This window comes from Aulonocara sp. 'chitande type north' Nkhata Bay, linkage group LG15 (genome assembly GCF_057382095.1).
Source record: "Aulonocara sp. 'chitande type north' Nkhata Bay isolate Kocher_YH1m ecotype deep benthic linkage group LG15, A_spYH_male_GT1.1, whole genome shotgun sequence".
NCBI classification, from domain to species: Eukaryota; Metazoa; Chordata; class Actinopteri; order Cichliformes; family Cichlidae; genus Aulonocara; species Aulonocara sp. 'chitande type north' Nkhata Bay.
Window position 1 is genome coordinate 25,114,174 of NC_141358.1, and position 15,119 is coordinate 25,129,292.

General features: G+C 41.6%; 2 protein-coding genes across 5 annotated transcripts in view; both read right to left on the minus strand.

The window, feature by feature from the left end:
• Positions 1-223: 223 nt before the first annotated feature.
• On the minus strand, positions 224-4,819 carry LOC147313185 (cell cycle control protein 50A-like). Its single transcript, XM_086265158.1, has 7 exons — positions 4,350-4,819; positions 3,911-4,030; positions 3,721-3,828; positions 2,904-2,991; positions 2,586-2,732; positions 1,811-2,017; positions 224-1,682 (listed from the first exon to the last, which is right to left on the minus strand). The coding sequence occupies exons 1-7, from the start codon at positions 4,590-4,592 to the stop codon at positions 1,489-1,491; spliced, it is 1,107 nt and encodes a 368-aa protein (XP_086121284.1). The 5' UTR covers positions 4,593-4,819; the 3' UTR covers positions 224-1,488.
• Positions 4,820-5,070: 251 nt separating this feature from the next.
• The window catches only part of LOC147313186 (filamin-A-interacting protein 1-like), a 52,293-nt gene continuing 42,244 nt past the window's right edge, over positions 5,071-15,119 (minus strand). For 2 of the 4 annotated variants that reach the window (XM_086265155.1, XM_086265154.1), the window contains exons 5-6: positions 11,478-14,235; positions 8,857-9,440 (exon numbers count right to left, since the gene is read on the minus strand). In XM_086265155.1, the coding sequence (XP_086121281.1) occupies positions 9,240-9,440; positions 11,478-14,235 (2,959 nt within the window). In that variant the 3' untranslated portion in view covers positions 8,857-9,239. Of the gene's footprint in view, positions 6,187-8,856; positions 9,441-11,287; positions 11,353-11,477; positions 14,236-15,119 lie in introns of those variants that run through there. The other 2 variants (XM_086265156.1, XM_086265157.1) reach the window with 2 other exon arrangements.

The following is a 15,119-nucleotide window of genomic DNA, read 5'->3' on the forward strand; positions in this document are numbered from 1 at the left end:
GAAGCAGCTTGAGCCATTATCGGTGTTTACCATCACACAAAATCTGAAAATGAGATCTTGAAAACTGTGGATGCTAGAGTGCTAAGATACTGACTACACACTCCCTCCCTTTTGGATTGGAGAATAAAATACAGTAAAAGTGTTTTATGACATAAAACTTATGAGAAAAATAAAACTATTTCCACACTTATCATTTCCGGCTGACGAATTAAAACGACTCATCTTTTTTTTTTTTAAATCACAAATTTATTCTTTTAAAGCAAAAACAACAAAACACAGGTGAAGTATCAAAAACACAAAAGTCAAATCCAACCAGACACAAATGCAGGTAATAAATTCATTTCTATGTTAAAAAATAAAAAGCATAATATATCTCGGCACATCTGAACATGCAGCATCTATTTAACGAGCAGGTGGAAGCAGCTGCAGCTCCTCGTAGCTTAAAAATGGCTGTAAAACGACATAAATTCACTCGTAGCACAGAAAACATTTAATCACATGTAGTGCTGAGTCATGCTGCTCTGTTGTTACTGCATGTAAACCACAGTGGATGAAACTACGCATCAGTGCAAATTTCTCTGGATACTCACTCAAATTTAAACCTGTTTCAGACTCTGCAACCCTGAGGTCTCACGTGCAAATACTGGCTTTACTCTAGCAAGCAAACATCTCATAAAACTGTTCATGTAAATACAAAAAATAAACACTCTTTTTTTTAGCTGCAGTACTCTGTGTGTTCCCTTGAAATTGCTACAACACAGTTAAAGCGCAGTTAAAGATTTAGGACAACGACAAAAAGGAGGCACAAAGACAAGCCACCCGTTCAACGCCGTACCAGAACCAACGAGGGGCAGAAAGAGACCGCGAGAGGGTCTCTTTTTTTAGTTTTTTCCTTATATTAATTCTGTCATATTTGCACATTTTGTTTCCCATGAACTTGCCAAATTTCTTTTTTACATTTTCACATTTTGACAGTCTCATACATTTTTACTATTAATTTTGCCACTTTTTCTGGTAAATTTACAACTTTAGCCACATTTTCTGCCTTCGGTGGGCCTAACACACCATCATACACCCGAGCAGCGCGGTGATAACATCTCAGCAGCATGCAGCTCACACACTTATACTCCCGCTCACTTCCACTTCACCATCAGAGATCCTAAAGTGACGTAAAAAACTTTCCAGACTCCTCCCTGTTAATTTTTTATTATTATTATTTTTAATATTTGAAGAGCCTGGCTGGGCTTTAGGTCGTTCTGCGTGCTGACTTGAATCTCTGACACAATCGTTTTTGTTAGACTTGTATAGTTAGGAGAGGAATGAGCACATTTTCAGCTGATTTCTTTAAGATTGGCATTTTAGTGTGACTTTAGAACATGAACTCTGCACTACAGCTGAAGATGAATCTACCATCGTCACCCGTTTCCTCAGATTCATCATCGCATCACATTTATGGCGGTGGAGGCGAGCTGGAGCGCAGCCGGCACCTCAGTTTGAGATGTTAGCGCTGTTGTTGCGGTTCCCGTATTTGTGGTGGATGACCAGCAGCACGACGCCCAGGAAGAAGCAGACGGAGCCCACGGTGATGTAGGCGATGCCCAAGAATGGGTTCTTGCCTCCCATCCAGGAGATGGTGCTCAGGATCATCCGCTTCCTGCCCTCAAAGCTGCGAACAGGGTAATCTGGTTTTATCAGGTTAAAGGTACGACAACCACTTATTTTTCTTTTAAACCTTCATTTAAATTTTATAAGAATCTGTTTCTGTTTTTTTCATGCAGTTTTGCTGTCACGACTTTCACGTTAAGGATACTGTAGTCCACCACTAAGGTGTAGTTTCCTCGGGGGAGGGTGGGGGCCATATTGTTCTTCTTTTGGATGATGCGGTAGAGTTTGCGGAAGGTGGGCAGAGCGGCAGTTCTCATCCACACGATGAAGTCCTCATTGATGAAGCCGTTGTTCTCCGGATCAGTGTCCAGCTCGTACACAGGCCGGTGCCAGTTCACCGGCTTCACTGTTCCTGAAGTGGAAGTGAAAAAAAAAAACGGAATAGACGTTGATGATTATCTTAAAAATGGTCAGAGTTTCTGATATTGTAGCATTACCAGTATTTACTAGTAATATTAGTAACAGAGGATTACTATTAAACAATCAAATATATTAAATAATAAAAATCTATCTAATCTAACCACACAATAAAATATAAAAAGTGTGTTGTTAAATTATAAAAATACAAATATTAAAAACTAATTAATACAATCTAAAAAAAAATAAATGTTACTTAATAAAAAAAAACAAAAATGTAAAAAATAAAGGTAAATAAATGCAGAATTTATTTCTGCCAGTCATCAATATTTACTTCTAATCTCATTATGGTGCATGTTACTGCATATTCATTTATTTATTGAGCCACTTTTAAGTTTATGCTTTATTTCAGCTGTTTTATTTCCTATGTTTATAACACGGAAACAGTGCAGCTCTGTGCACAGGAGAACGAATCCTTTTTTAAGACTTGTCTGCAATAAGAAAAACAGACAGCCTCTCCCTCAGAGAGAGGGAGTGCAGCAGACGTAGCTGACTGGCGATACCTTGAAAAACAGCCGTGAGGTTTGAGTTGGTGCCTACAGGGTTCCTGAACTTCACATGTTTGTCCGTCCACCAGGCAATTCCTGTGGACGTCAGCGGGATCGGGACACTTGTGCCGTTGGGGTCGTTGTAAAACAGCTTCAAAGTGTCTGCAAAGAAAGCAAAGACGGCTGATAAGAGAAACGTGAGTCCTTCAAAGACACGTTCACACAAACTGATCTGTGATGATCTGTGACCATAATCATTTACTAACAGTCATTTTTTTATGTTTTCTTCATTCTCTCTTTGTTGTTAATCTGCAAGAAAAAAAATGGTCTCACCGTTAAACATGCTGTTGGCGATGGCCCCACACGGAGCAATTGGCTTATTATCAATGGAAGCATATGGTTCACACTCCTTGCTGGGGTTCTGTACAAGACGGAGAAGGAAAAGGTGACGAGAGAGAAGTGGCAGCACGTAGCGCAGCATTTAGAGCTGTAAGCAAGGATATAACCCAGCAACAACCAAGTAGAACTTCCTCTAATGTTGACCGAGGCTGGCTCCAAATGTGACACAGTCCCCACAGACTCCTATGTTAAAAAGTTCAGTTTTAAGGCAAAAATGAGCATGTTTACAGTCAAGATTTTTTTTAAAAAAATGCATTTTGGCCTTTCTGGACACTTCATAAAGGTTTTACAGGATGACACCCCTATAAAATTGGGGGCGTAGCTGCTTGGACTGATAGATGTGCTCACACAGGCAGCTTGAACAATGTGTTTGTGCTGCTGTCTGAAGCGTGTTTAATATTATCATCTGACAAACGTTATGTCATCCTCTCCCGTTAAATGTGCTAATGGACCAATGAGGCCCAAGTCTGGGCTCCAGGTTTGGTTCTCCATACTTGTCTTCAAATGTTGAGATCACCACCATGTTTTGGTTTGTTTATTTATTTATTCACCTGTTGCTCTTCGTTTCTTTGACTCATGCCTGAAAATTAGCGTATATATAAAAAACTAAATATGTTTTTGAAATCTAAGTTTTAACTGCATTTAAACCCATTTTCCCTTGTTGTTTTCTTGGTCTGTGACCTAAAACATTTTGTCCTTGATATGAGTTCACCTTCTTTTTCCTGCTTGCCATTGGAGATGAAGCTCCTACCTTGAGGGAATCGATGTTTCCGTTCAGCTGGCTGTCATCTCTTGACTTCACGTAACGTCTGTGATTTTGGTAAAAGTTGGAGAGGCCATAATACATGAAGACGTTGCTCTGTTTGATTGAGAGAAAGATGTGTAAAGGTTAGCTTAATCAAACTGGCTGCCGCTGGGCTGTAGTCCTGGATGCATCTTACCTCGTAAGGCTGATCCAGCTGGAAGGGGATTGTGCAGGTGCAGGACTTCGTGTTGTTCCAGCTGAAGTTCTTTGCACAGTTGTAGCAGGGACTGGACGTGTCATCTCCGGTATAATCGATCTGTAAGCACGAAGAAAATAAATATGATAAATAAATAAAGTTAGCTCAATATATTTCATGATACTGACAGCTTTATTTATTTAAGATATGTGAATGAAGAGATATTCAAGATACAATTATATCATGAATATGAGCGTTTTGGAGAAAATGTCAGTATTAACAGAATCATTTAGCTCAATAAAATGTTTAACCCTGTTTTGGAAGAGCTTTACCAGATAATGATCAAATTGTGTTTGTGCCATTTGATGGGAGTTACACTATGTGGACAAATACAATATTAATGCAATACTCGTGACACAGAAAAATCAGCTCAGTTTACCTCAAACTCCTTGATGTTGTTAGACGTCACGTACAGGCCGATGCCGATGGGGATGAAGATGAGCCCGATGATGAAGAAGGCCGGGAGGACAGTGCCCGCGGTGAGGATGGGCTGCCACGCGGGGAGCCTCTGCTGCTTAAAGGCGGTGTTTTCGGGCTTCTTGTTCCGCAGAGTCCCGCCACCGGGTCCAGACACGGTGATGTGACCGTCCTCGTCTTTGGCGCTGTAACTGGACGCCATCATAACTTCGGATCTGTGATTTATCCAGCTGACCTTAGCAAGCTAACGGGGCTAGCTTCTCGACGACAGTTGTTTTTAAAAGGCGCCGGTCTTAAACGACGTCGTCATTAGCTTGTTGCTAATTTGAGTGTTATTTATGCTAATCAAAGTTCTGTTAGTTCATCTCTAAACCACGGAGAGGCTAGCTAAAAACGGCTAGCACTTCCTTTCCCGGAAGTGTGCAAACAGGTTTGTCAACAACACCCAGTGACGTAACTCTTGTGGTGGCTACTGCTGCATTCAGTGACCGCTGCGGAAACAAAAGATTCAGTCAGTGCTGTATTGAAAGGACACGTGGATTGGTGTAACATAAGAAGATGGAAATCTGTTTAGTATCTAATTACAATTATTTTATTCTACGAGTGATACAGCGATGGTTTTATTATTTCTCGCTGGAATGGCGAATAATTGTTTTCAATTTCCAAAGATGAGATTAAGATGTACGTGAATCACCTAAAGGCATCGTTATTAGTCATACAACGTCCAAAAATCAGAAATAAATAAGTTTCATTTCACTGCTAGTAGAATTTTATTGACAGATTTAATTCTATCAACATAAAGAAGTTCTTCACTGAGAATATCCGTGTGTGTGAATAAAGTCTCAGAAAGCCATCACGTAGGCTTCAAACAGCATACATCATGTATATTGAAAAAGAATAACAAAAAGCGAGATGTTCAAGGATTCGAATTGAAATTTCCAAGCACTGTTTGCATATGTTCACATCCACATAAATAATATGGCAAATAAACCATCAGAGACACTGTATGTCATTCATTATCTTCATGTCCAACTGCAGGATATTCAGCAACTTTCAAAACATGTTTGTTTGTTTTGTTTTTATTTCATTTCATATATGTTTTAAAACTGATTTAGCAAAAAAAAGAAAAGAAAAACTTCTTCTTTCCACTGTTCCCTTTAAGGGTCACCTCAGTGGATTACCACAGTGCCTCTACATCATCCCATCTCATCCTATCATTCCCTTTCACACCAATCCTCTGTATGTCCTTTTTCACTACATCCATGAATCTTCTCTGAAACCTTCCTCTGCTTCTGCCTGGCAATACAGACTAAAATTGTTAACGATTTGATGCCTAATAATCATAAATGTAACTTCAAAAGCCTCAAATGTGTTTTAAACTTTTGAATATTTGTCATTTAAAATGTATTAAAGCAGGTAAAACAGCGTGCCAGTACACCTCACTGGGTTGAGCAGATACAAATAAGCCACAAGGCGATTACCAAGCCCCACATCTGAATTAACTGAGTGTTTTCCCACTCCTCTCTCTCCTGGCTTCCCTGTTATAATAAAGGATAAAAAGCCCCCAAATAATAATAATTCCATTTTATGGTGTTAATTTATTCCACTAATGGAAGGTGTTTGTTTGTGAACACAAAGGGGGGAATCATCAGAAGTGGGAGGTGTGACTGTTTGCATCATGTACTGAAGCTTCTGATTTTTTTTTCTTTTTGTTTTTGTTGTTAAAAGTCTCCCATCATCTTCACCATTCTTCATGGCTCAGCGGTGCCAGTTTACTGTGCCAGCATCCATCAGTGAACCTGTGGTGGAAAACACACAGACAAGAAAACCTTCATTTGAGTCATCACGCTCCCCTTAGACAGCTCATCAACTTTAGAGCAGTAGGCAGTTTCATATGTATAAAAGATTTTAGAAATGAAACAGAGATTTGCTTTCGTCCGAGCTCTACCTCTAACTTGTTTTAAACTTACAGCTTACATAAATGAAACCATTTACTTCCTGTTCGACTTGTAACTTAATGAAGATAAAGGAAGTGATTATTTTGTAGTTATAGTGACAGTTATTATATTTATTCAGTTATTATATTTACATGAAGAAAGGGTCTACTTAGAACAGGACCTGGACTGAATGGATGGATGGATGGATGGATACTGTTCACTGTGTCTCTTGTCTCTTTGTCTTCCACAGCTATATGTTTAGCACCCATCAGCAGATGCAGCTCTCTGCGTGTTTTTTGTGTATTTTTTTTATCTATTATCGTGTTTGGTTTTGTCAATTTTGTCTTTTGTCAGCATCAGTTGCTTGTAAATGTGCTTCATAAATAAAGTTGTTTTGAGTTACTGAATACTTCACATGTGCACAGGGTGTGAGAAGATCAATCAGTAGAAGCAAATACAGGAGGACAAATATCTGAAAAATGAGCACAGCACAATATCCGTGAGTGCATCTCTATCTCCGTCTTAGGTAACAACATCGAAAATGCATCCTGCTCTCTTTGGCATGAAAATATTGTCACCTTGATCTAAAGTCTGGAAAAACAGTAAACATTCCTCATCTGCACTAAAGCGGTGCAGTGACTTTGCTGCAGGCTATAATAGCACACATCAGAGTGACTGAAACACGCTATATAACAGGAGGCCAGACTCTTGTCCCACCCTGCTTTCTGGGTTACTGAGGAGTGCAACAAATCAGCTGTATGGGTGCTTACTTGCATAAATGGAAGTGCACAAATTGCACCTACACTGGGCCTTTAAAGGGGCTACCTGTTAGACTCCGGATTGGTTTTAAAAGCCGCTGTATTGCTTCAGACTAGCTCTCGCTCTTTTTCAATTCTTGACCATTTTATTTGTATCATCCTATTATGATAATAAGTCTGTTAATCAGGAATGGCTGTGGCTCAGCGGGTGATCTACTGAAGGTTGGTTGTTCAATCCCTGGTATCCTTGGGCACGATACTGAACTCTCAGTTCTTCCTGATGTGCTCATCAGAGTGTGAATATGTGTGAAAGGGTGTGAAAGATGTGTAAAGGGCTCCAAGTGCTCAAATAGAGTAAATAAAGCACTTTATAAAAACCAGTCCATTAAATCAAGTGACAATATATATACTGAGGAATCTGTCAATTTTTTATCTGTTTTATTCGAGTGTAGCCTGGATATAGTTGGATATATTATATAAATCTAGTTATAAATGAGTAAAAGAAGACACAATCAGATGAGTCCGAGCTGTAAATGATTGTTAGTTGTTAGACACTGTAATGGCCGGCCCACTCCCGGCAGTTTTTCAGCTCTGCAGCTGGACTGCAGCAGAAAAGTCCCGCATGTCGGTTCTGAGCAGTTTTCTCTGAGGAGTGTGCCCGGCTCAGCCCAGCTATGACTTTCATAATCCTGTTCAGCCTCTGATGTTGTTCCCAGAAAGGACTTGATCCCCCCCAAATCTCTAAGCAGCAGGCTCTGTGATTGATCATGTTTACCCTTCTGTTTTCCAGCTGCAGTCTTTAATATCCTGCCATCTTCCTCTTTCCTCCTTACATCAGCATATCTCACACTCTCCATCTTCCTGAATCACTCTAATTAAGTGGTAGCACAGTTGCTTGTTCATATCACCGCATCTCTCCACATCTCCTGACAGATTACACAATCAGCAGGTAATTGTGTTGGCTGTTTTGTTCAGCCTGCGCTGAGACAATCATTAAAGGAAGCGTGAGGCTGCTGCTGCCTCACTGAGGCAGTTTAGAGATGTCAGATTTCTAAATGTGATCAGTTTGTTGCTGAAGTGAATCTCAACTCAGTCGGTTTATGTGCACTTGTCCACAAGAGGGAGGTGAACGTTCACAATGTGGACTAACGCTCACAGGTCTGTGTGGAAACCATTCTGAATAATGGCCAGCAGGGGGCGACTCCTGCGATTAGAAAGAGAAGTCAGTGAGAAATGGGTCGACTTCACCCAGCTGAACACTTTCCTGATGAGTTTATGATCTCAGCTGCTATTTATATATGATGCTCATTTAGTAAATGATCCCATTAGAGCCAAACTGACTCACAGGTCGCCAACTCATGATGTACCTTGTCCCTCTGTTGCCACGGTACCAATATTTACATCATACAACTCAATAAATCCCTTTACCAGGTAACTTCAATTATCTTTAGTGTCTAAATTTTATTCTTGTTTTTCTTTACTTCTCAGGCTGAGGTCCACATGCATCTGTCCAACTGCTCACATTCTCAAATGCACTTTAGTTGAAACCGGAATAAGAAACCATTACTCTGCACACCTGTGATGAAGGCAAAATCCAGGCTACTTAAAGGTGAGGAGTACAAATATCTTACATGAAATGAATTTTTACTTCTATACAGGATGTGGAATCAAGTTCAGAGAATTAGTTTTCATGGTTTCCCGGGAGTGCTCTGGGAAGCAGCACGGGCACCACGCAGTCACAAAGATGGAAGTTACGAAGCAAAGCCGTACTTGGTTCAGAGATAAATAGTTTTTATTTTGGTGCGTGTCACAAACAATTCACAGTCAGCGCCTCGGTCACCAGAAACCTCCATGAGCTGCGGTGAAATAAACACATGCTATAAAAATACGATGATGACATTAAAAATCTGAACCATCTATGAAGGAGCGGCGAGATGGAGTTAATCAAATCAGCAAAGCTTTCTCGTGCAATTAACCGGCCGTTCAAATGACATGAATATTATCTGAAAACATGAGTGGTAGCACATTAAATGAGGTTTGTAAAGCTAAGCTGTGGTAAAAGGCAACATCACACACAGTCCCATGGTGAATGCACACAGATGTGTTCTGCGTCTCTATTCTGGCAGCAGATTTGGGGATTTGGTGGTGAACCGGCACTCAGCTCTTTCCTGCTGCTGCAGAGGCCAAGCCACACACAGTCGGCTTCCTCAGCTCGATTTTCATCGCGTGGCTCTCGGCCCGTGACTCTAACCTTGTCACCGTGGACACGCCCAGGACCGCTTTGCTGCTTGGTTTCATACCTTTTGACACAGGGATCCGTGTTGCGGTGCTCCGACTGTACTGCACATCTGCACTGGGCTACAAAAAGAAGAAGAAGAAAAAAAAAAAAGACAAAAGCCAGCATGAGACAGAGACAAGGATCTTTTAATCGTTTTATTAACTGTGTCACTGATTTCACTGAAGCAGGGATGGTGAGAATGTGAGCTCCCCAGTAAGCATGCTTTTGGTGGCTCTGATACACGATCAGTGGACTGAGTGATGGTGGGTCATTTCGGGGAAAGGGGAGAAACTCCTAACGACTAGGTACATAAAGCACCGTATTTTTCGGACCATAAGGCGCACCGGATTATAAGGTGCATCAAGCGAAACAAAACAGTCAGATAAGTCAAACTTTACTCAACTCATTCTTCTTGCTTCGGTCCGTTTACAGCATCCTGCCACGAGATTGCATTTGTCCCCAACCATCGGGAACCCTCACGTTATTGCGTTAAAAGTTAGTGTTCGGTCTCCAGCTTCCCTGCGTTTATGTTATGCTAATATAGCTAGTGATCACGTAGCACATCATTATATACCAGCTAGCCCAACTTCAGTAACCATACAACTGTTACTGCCGTTTAGTTTTCTGTCTTTATTTATGTTGGAAGTGATAGCAGAGCTGTACGTTTTAATTTTTTCAGAAATCTCTCAGTCAGGACATGGTATATCATGTTTAGGTGGAAACTAGCAAGCTAACCTCCTGCCAACTTCTAACCCCATTAAATTTAATAAATTCTGTTTTTATGGATGCCTGGATGTTAAACTTCATTGTTACACCTGTTAACGAAGCAACGCTTATCATTTTAATCAAAGATGAAAGAATTTACAGTTTTTAAATCTCAGTGATGCCGCTGTGTTCGTTTGACTTTGCGACCTGAAACGGATGGAGTTTTGTACCCAGAGTACTCCGCGAGGCTCCTGACTACGGTAGCCATAATGCTCTGACAATCCATCAAGCTTACCAAAGTTGTACTAAAACATTCGAGGTCAGTAAGCGCAACCAGCATTCATACATAAGGCGTACCGGATTATAAGGTGGACTGTTGATTTTTGAGAAAATGATAAAATTTTAAGTACACCTTATAGTGCGGAAAATACAGTACACTGAAGTTTGTATTGCTTTGTGATAACTTTTCCATTTCTGTTATATTATGAAATTATGTAGTTCACTGCTGCTGGCGTTCATCATTCTGCACCTCTGGGCCAAAAAAAAATAAAATCAAGCCCAAGTACCAGAAAGCTGCAGTTCCTGTAGTGACCACTTGAGGCTGGCTCTAACGGTGAGTCACTCAGACGCAAAGGTTAAAATAAGAACTACTAACACACCCATTTAAACTGTCCAAAGGTTTAATTATGCATATTTAAGGGAGTGGTTTGGTTGTACTTAAATACACTCTTAGGAATCAGCTGTTGCGTTTTTAGCATCGTTAAATATTAGTTTTTTCTTTGTCCATCAGTTATCGGGATCTTCTTTGTGTCTCAGTTGTACAGATGTACTGTTTTCTTACCGATTCTTTATGTATAAATCCTAATTTAAACATTTATTGATATCTTTTCAGGTAAAGTTGTTTAGCAGTTTAACCTGAATGTCCACAAAACCTGATTTTCACCTGAATGTATTGATTTGACCAAATCAGCGCTTACTGGACCTTTTCGCACCAGTTTGTTAGGGTTATGTTGAGGTGACTTTGGTAAATGTAAATCTTAAGTGCTCAAAAGTCAAACCTTCAGTGCTCAGTAGCTGCTTTAACTTAGTTTGAAAAAGTGAACTTGTCAGTTTGTAAATTTATGCTTGTGTAGGAAAAGCCTCTCTACAGTGTTGAGCAGTTCTGGGTAAAGCATTCTGGGGTTAGTTCAGATTATATATTCACAAATTCAGTGTTTAATACCTGGACAGAGTGCTATCTAGGAAGCACAGACCACCTGTTTTCATTTTGAAACATTTCAGAAGCAACTGAAACGTAAAAAACAATTGAAACACTTCAGCCATTGCTGGAAACAAAGAGGAAGATATTCATGCCTCTAGGTTTGTATTCAGGGAGAGAGACAGATGGAGGTCATTAGAGCTAATGATCTCACCACTGACTGCGTCGGCCTGGAGGCGGCCGAGGTGATAGGCGTGATCGTTATGCTGCTTGTCATTTTGCTCGGAGTGGTTTTCCCCGCTTGGCGTGGAGAGCGGAGAACTGTTCCCGTTTCTCTGCTTTCTGAACTCAGGCCAGTTGGCCTGAGTGTCAGCACAGGACTGCTGCAGGCCTCAGATGGCCTCTTAAACTGTGGACCCAGGTGGATGTGGATCTTGTTGTCCTCCGTTGTGATGATGTTGCTGTTGTATTTCCTGACAGGTGCAGTTCCAGGCTGCTTCTCTGGGGTCACCTTGATTACTGTGCAGCCTGTGGAAACTTCGTGAGGCTCAGATAAAGCACACGCTTCAGCCACAGGGGTGGTGCTGACCGTGATGATGGACACTGGTGACTGATGGCTGCTCCCACCATTCCTCTCTGGACTCTTTGCTCTGGAGATGGTGGTGATTGTGACAGGAGATTTGGCTCGATTGAGACCTTCCATTCCGTCACAGGTTTTGGTCTTTGAGGTCACGGTCGTGGGTTTAGGGACGATTGTGATGCGGGGTTTCTGAAGACCGAGAGTCGGGATGATGGTGGTGCTGGAGAAGAAATCTTCAGCTCGAGGGCTGGTGATCTCCAAGGTGGCAGTGCTGTTCCCGTGATCTGGGGTCACTCTGATATGAAGTGGCTGACCCGGTTTTTGGGACATGGTTGCCTCCGGTGGATGAAGCAAAGAGACCCCGTGGATCTTCTCAGGAGTGGTCTGCGTGATTGTGATGGCCTCCTTCTTTTTCATCCAGGGTATCCAAGACTTTTTGGCTCCAAGTTCCGCTGAAGCTGGAGGGTATCGTTCGAGAACTGTTGGCTTCTTGAGACTGTGTTGCCTGAGGTTACTCATCAAGTAGTTCTCCTCAAGAACTGATTTCCGGATAAAGCCCGCTGCCGTCTCGTCCTCTGCGGGCTCGCTGGCCATCATATCTGTCTGGACGGCTGTGGAGGTAACCGGGACATCCACCATCCTCCTGCCATTCATGCTTGGCCTCAAGGCACGACTGTACCGCTTGGCAGCTTCAAGCTCCTTGTTGAGGTTCTGCATTTCTTGGCTCATGCTCTTATTCTTCTCTTCCTCCTCCATAAATCTCTGCTGGAGGACAGAGAAGTCAACCTGCAGCTGGGAGAGCTGGTCCTCTTTGTTCATCAGCTCGTGGATTTTCTCCTTTAAAGCCAGAACATCTGCCTGCAGATCTTTGGTTTTGGCCTCCTCCATCTTGCAGCGAATTCTCAGCTCAGCCTCAGGACTCATGACTTCTCCTTTCTCTATGGCTTTGTTTCGGGCAATCTGACTTTTCATCTCTTCCAGAAGCTTTGATAGAGCATTTGCTTTATCCTGCTCTGTCCTGAATTTCTTTTCAAGCAGATCATACTCATCTTCAGTTTTCATCAAATCGCCCTCAACCACCTCAAGATGTTTGAGCCGGCTCTTCAGTCTTTCGATTTCTAGCGTGAGCTCTGTTACTTTGTTATCCTCTTCTGGATTTTGGTTATTTTCCTTGCTGGCCTGCTTTCTCCGCATTTCCCTCTCCGTTTCCTCAAGTCTGTCTATCGTCATCTTCATCCCACTCAGCTTGCCATTTAGCTCCCTACACTTTTCCTCTTCACCTGCCAGTTTATTCTTTAACTCATCTCTCTCTTTGGTAAGCGTCGTCACCTGGATCTCCATCTCCGATTTGTATTTCAGAACTTTTTTGCTCTCCTCTATCAGCTTCTCTGTGACCTCTGTCACCTTCCCCTGCTCTGCTTTGAACATCTTACTTAAATCATCACTTTTCAGCTCTTCCTGTTTGAGTCTTTCTGCCATGTTTTTGCGTTCATCTACCAGAATAACCGTGAAGGACTTCAGCTTCATGAGCTCGTCTTTAAGGGCCATTTCCGCTTTTTCGAACTTTGACTCTGAGGACTCGAGTTCCTTCATCCGGGTTTTCACCATCTCCAGCTCACCGGCCAAATCCTTCACGACACGTCTCTCTTTTTCCAGGTTTGCGTGAAGCTGTGAGCACTCCGTTTTGCTCCTGTTAAAGATTGCCTCCAGTTTCTCCAATTCAGCCATTCTCTTCTGGAGTTTCTCAACTTCCAACTTCAGCTCCTTGCTGTGGTTCTCCTCTTCCTGCAGCTTCTTCCTCAGCTCCCTGCACTGAGTCTCTGTTTTGGTAATCTCCTCATCTTTGCCCTCCATCTCCAACACTTTCTTACGCAGATTCTCCAGCTCGGCCATGAGTGAAGAGTTCCCACACTCTCCTTTGCTGATCTTCTCCCTCAGCTCCTGCAGGTCCTCCTCTGATTTCTGCAGGACTTTGTTGCTCTCTTCCAGCTCTTCAATCTTGCGTGTCAGTCCAGCCAGCTTCAGCCTCAGCTGCCGGCTCTGGGACTCCTGGTTCGCCAGCTTGGCGGTCATCTCCTCATGCTCCTGTGTGAACTTTGCTGCTCTCTGCTCTAGCTCGGCCTCCAGCTTTAGGACCTTCTGGCTGCTTTCCTTGGCGGTGTCGCTGACAGACGCCAGTCGCTGCTCTTTTTCCTGAAGCTTCTGAGTGAGATCCTGGATCTTCTGGCTCTGCTGGTCGATCTGCTCAATGTGCAGCTGTCGCTCGTCTACCAACATCAGGGCAAAGGACTTGAGCTTCACCAGCTCTGCTCTGACCTTCTCTAGCCTTCTGCTGTGCTCCTTGTCCTTACGAGCCTGGTAAGCCTTCTCCTGCTCCAAAAGCCTTTTGAGTCTGAAAAACAAAGACAGTGAAAGATCTTAGTTAATCTCTGCTAAAAAAAAATTTTTTTGGAGCACTTGCTTTCATGGACCAAATGTGAATTGTTTGTTTAAAAAAAAGAAGAAAAAAAATGCCAATTCAATTGTAATATTCTTGGGATGGTAGTCCAAAAAGATCCAAGTGCATAAATGCCAGCTATGAGATGGCAGTTTAGATTTGGCAATTTAATTTTTCAGTAAGTTACTACATTGGGTTTACACTTTTTAAATGTAGTTTGTTTCCTTAAAAACAATAATTTATTATTATTATTATTATTATTATTATTATTATTATTTCAAATGTGTACACATGTAAACACATCTATGGGGAATATATAAGATGTTCTTAAGAGGCATTATAAAACACACTCACAGACATCCCCGTCATACGGACATGCAAGTCTCAAGCATTATCTGCATCTCCTAAAGCTTGTATTTCTGATCAAATAGATAATTTGTCATTTGTATATTGTACTTTAGTTTTGTAAGTGCACAATATTGTTTTTAGTTAGGTTTTTTGTTTCTCGAAAGTGAGAAATATATTTTTTTAAGTCTACTTTTAGTTATGAATTCATTTTTTCATGTCATTTTATTCCAGGATTGTTTTAACTCCGCGAGTTTGTAAAGTAGATCAAGTCGAGTAAAACTTTTCCTTTTGATAACAAACATTTTCCATTCTATGTGGATACATTTTCACCTCATCGCCCCTAAAAATTACAAACTAATAGTTGCCTTTAATTTTTATTTTGAACACAGTTTGCAAAGACGGGAAGATAAATGGAGCAATTTCACAGATTTAAAAATGGCATCAGCACAGCACTGCACAGTGGCCTACAAAACTGAGAACTGAGCTTTTAT

Coding starts and splice junctions, on each gene's coding strand:
- LOC147313185 (XM_086265158.1), bottom strand. CDS start 4,592: ATGATGGCGTCCAGTTACAGCGCCAAAGACGAGGACGGTCACATCACC. Junction 2,992..3,720: donor GAAACATCGATTCCCTCAAG/GTAGGAGCTTCA, acceptor CGTCTTGTACAG/AACCCCAGCAAGGAGTGTGA. Junction 2,018..2,585: donor CCTCACGGCTGTTTTTCAAG/GTATCGCCAGTC, acceptor CTTCCACTTCAG/GAACAGTGAAGCCGGTGAAC.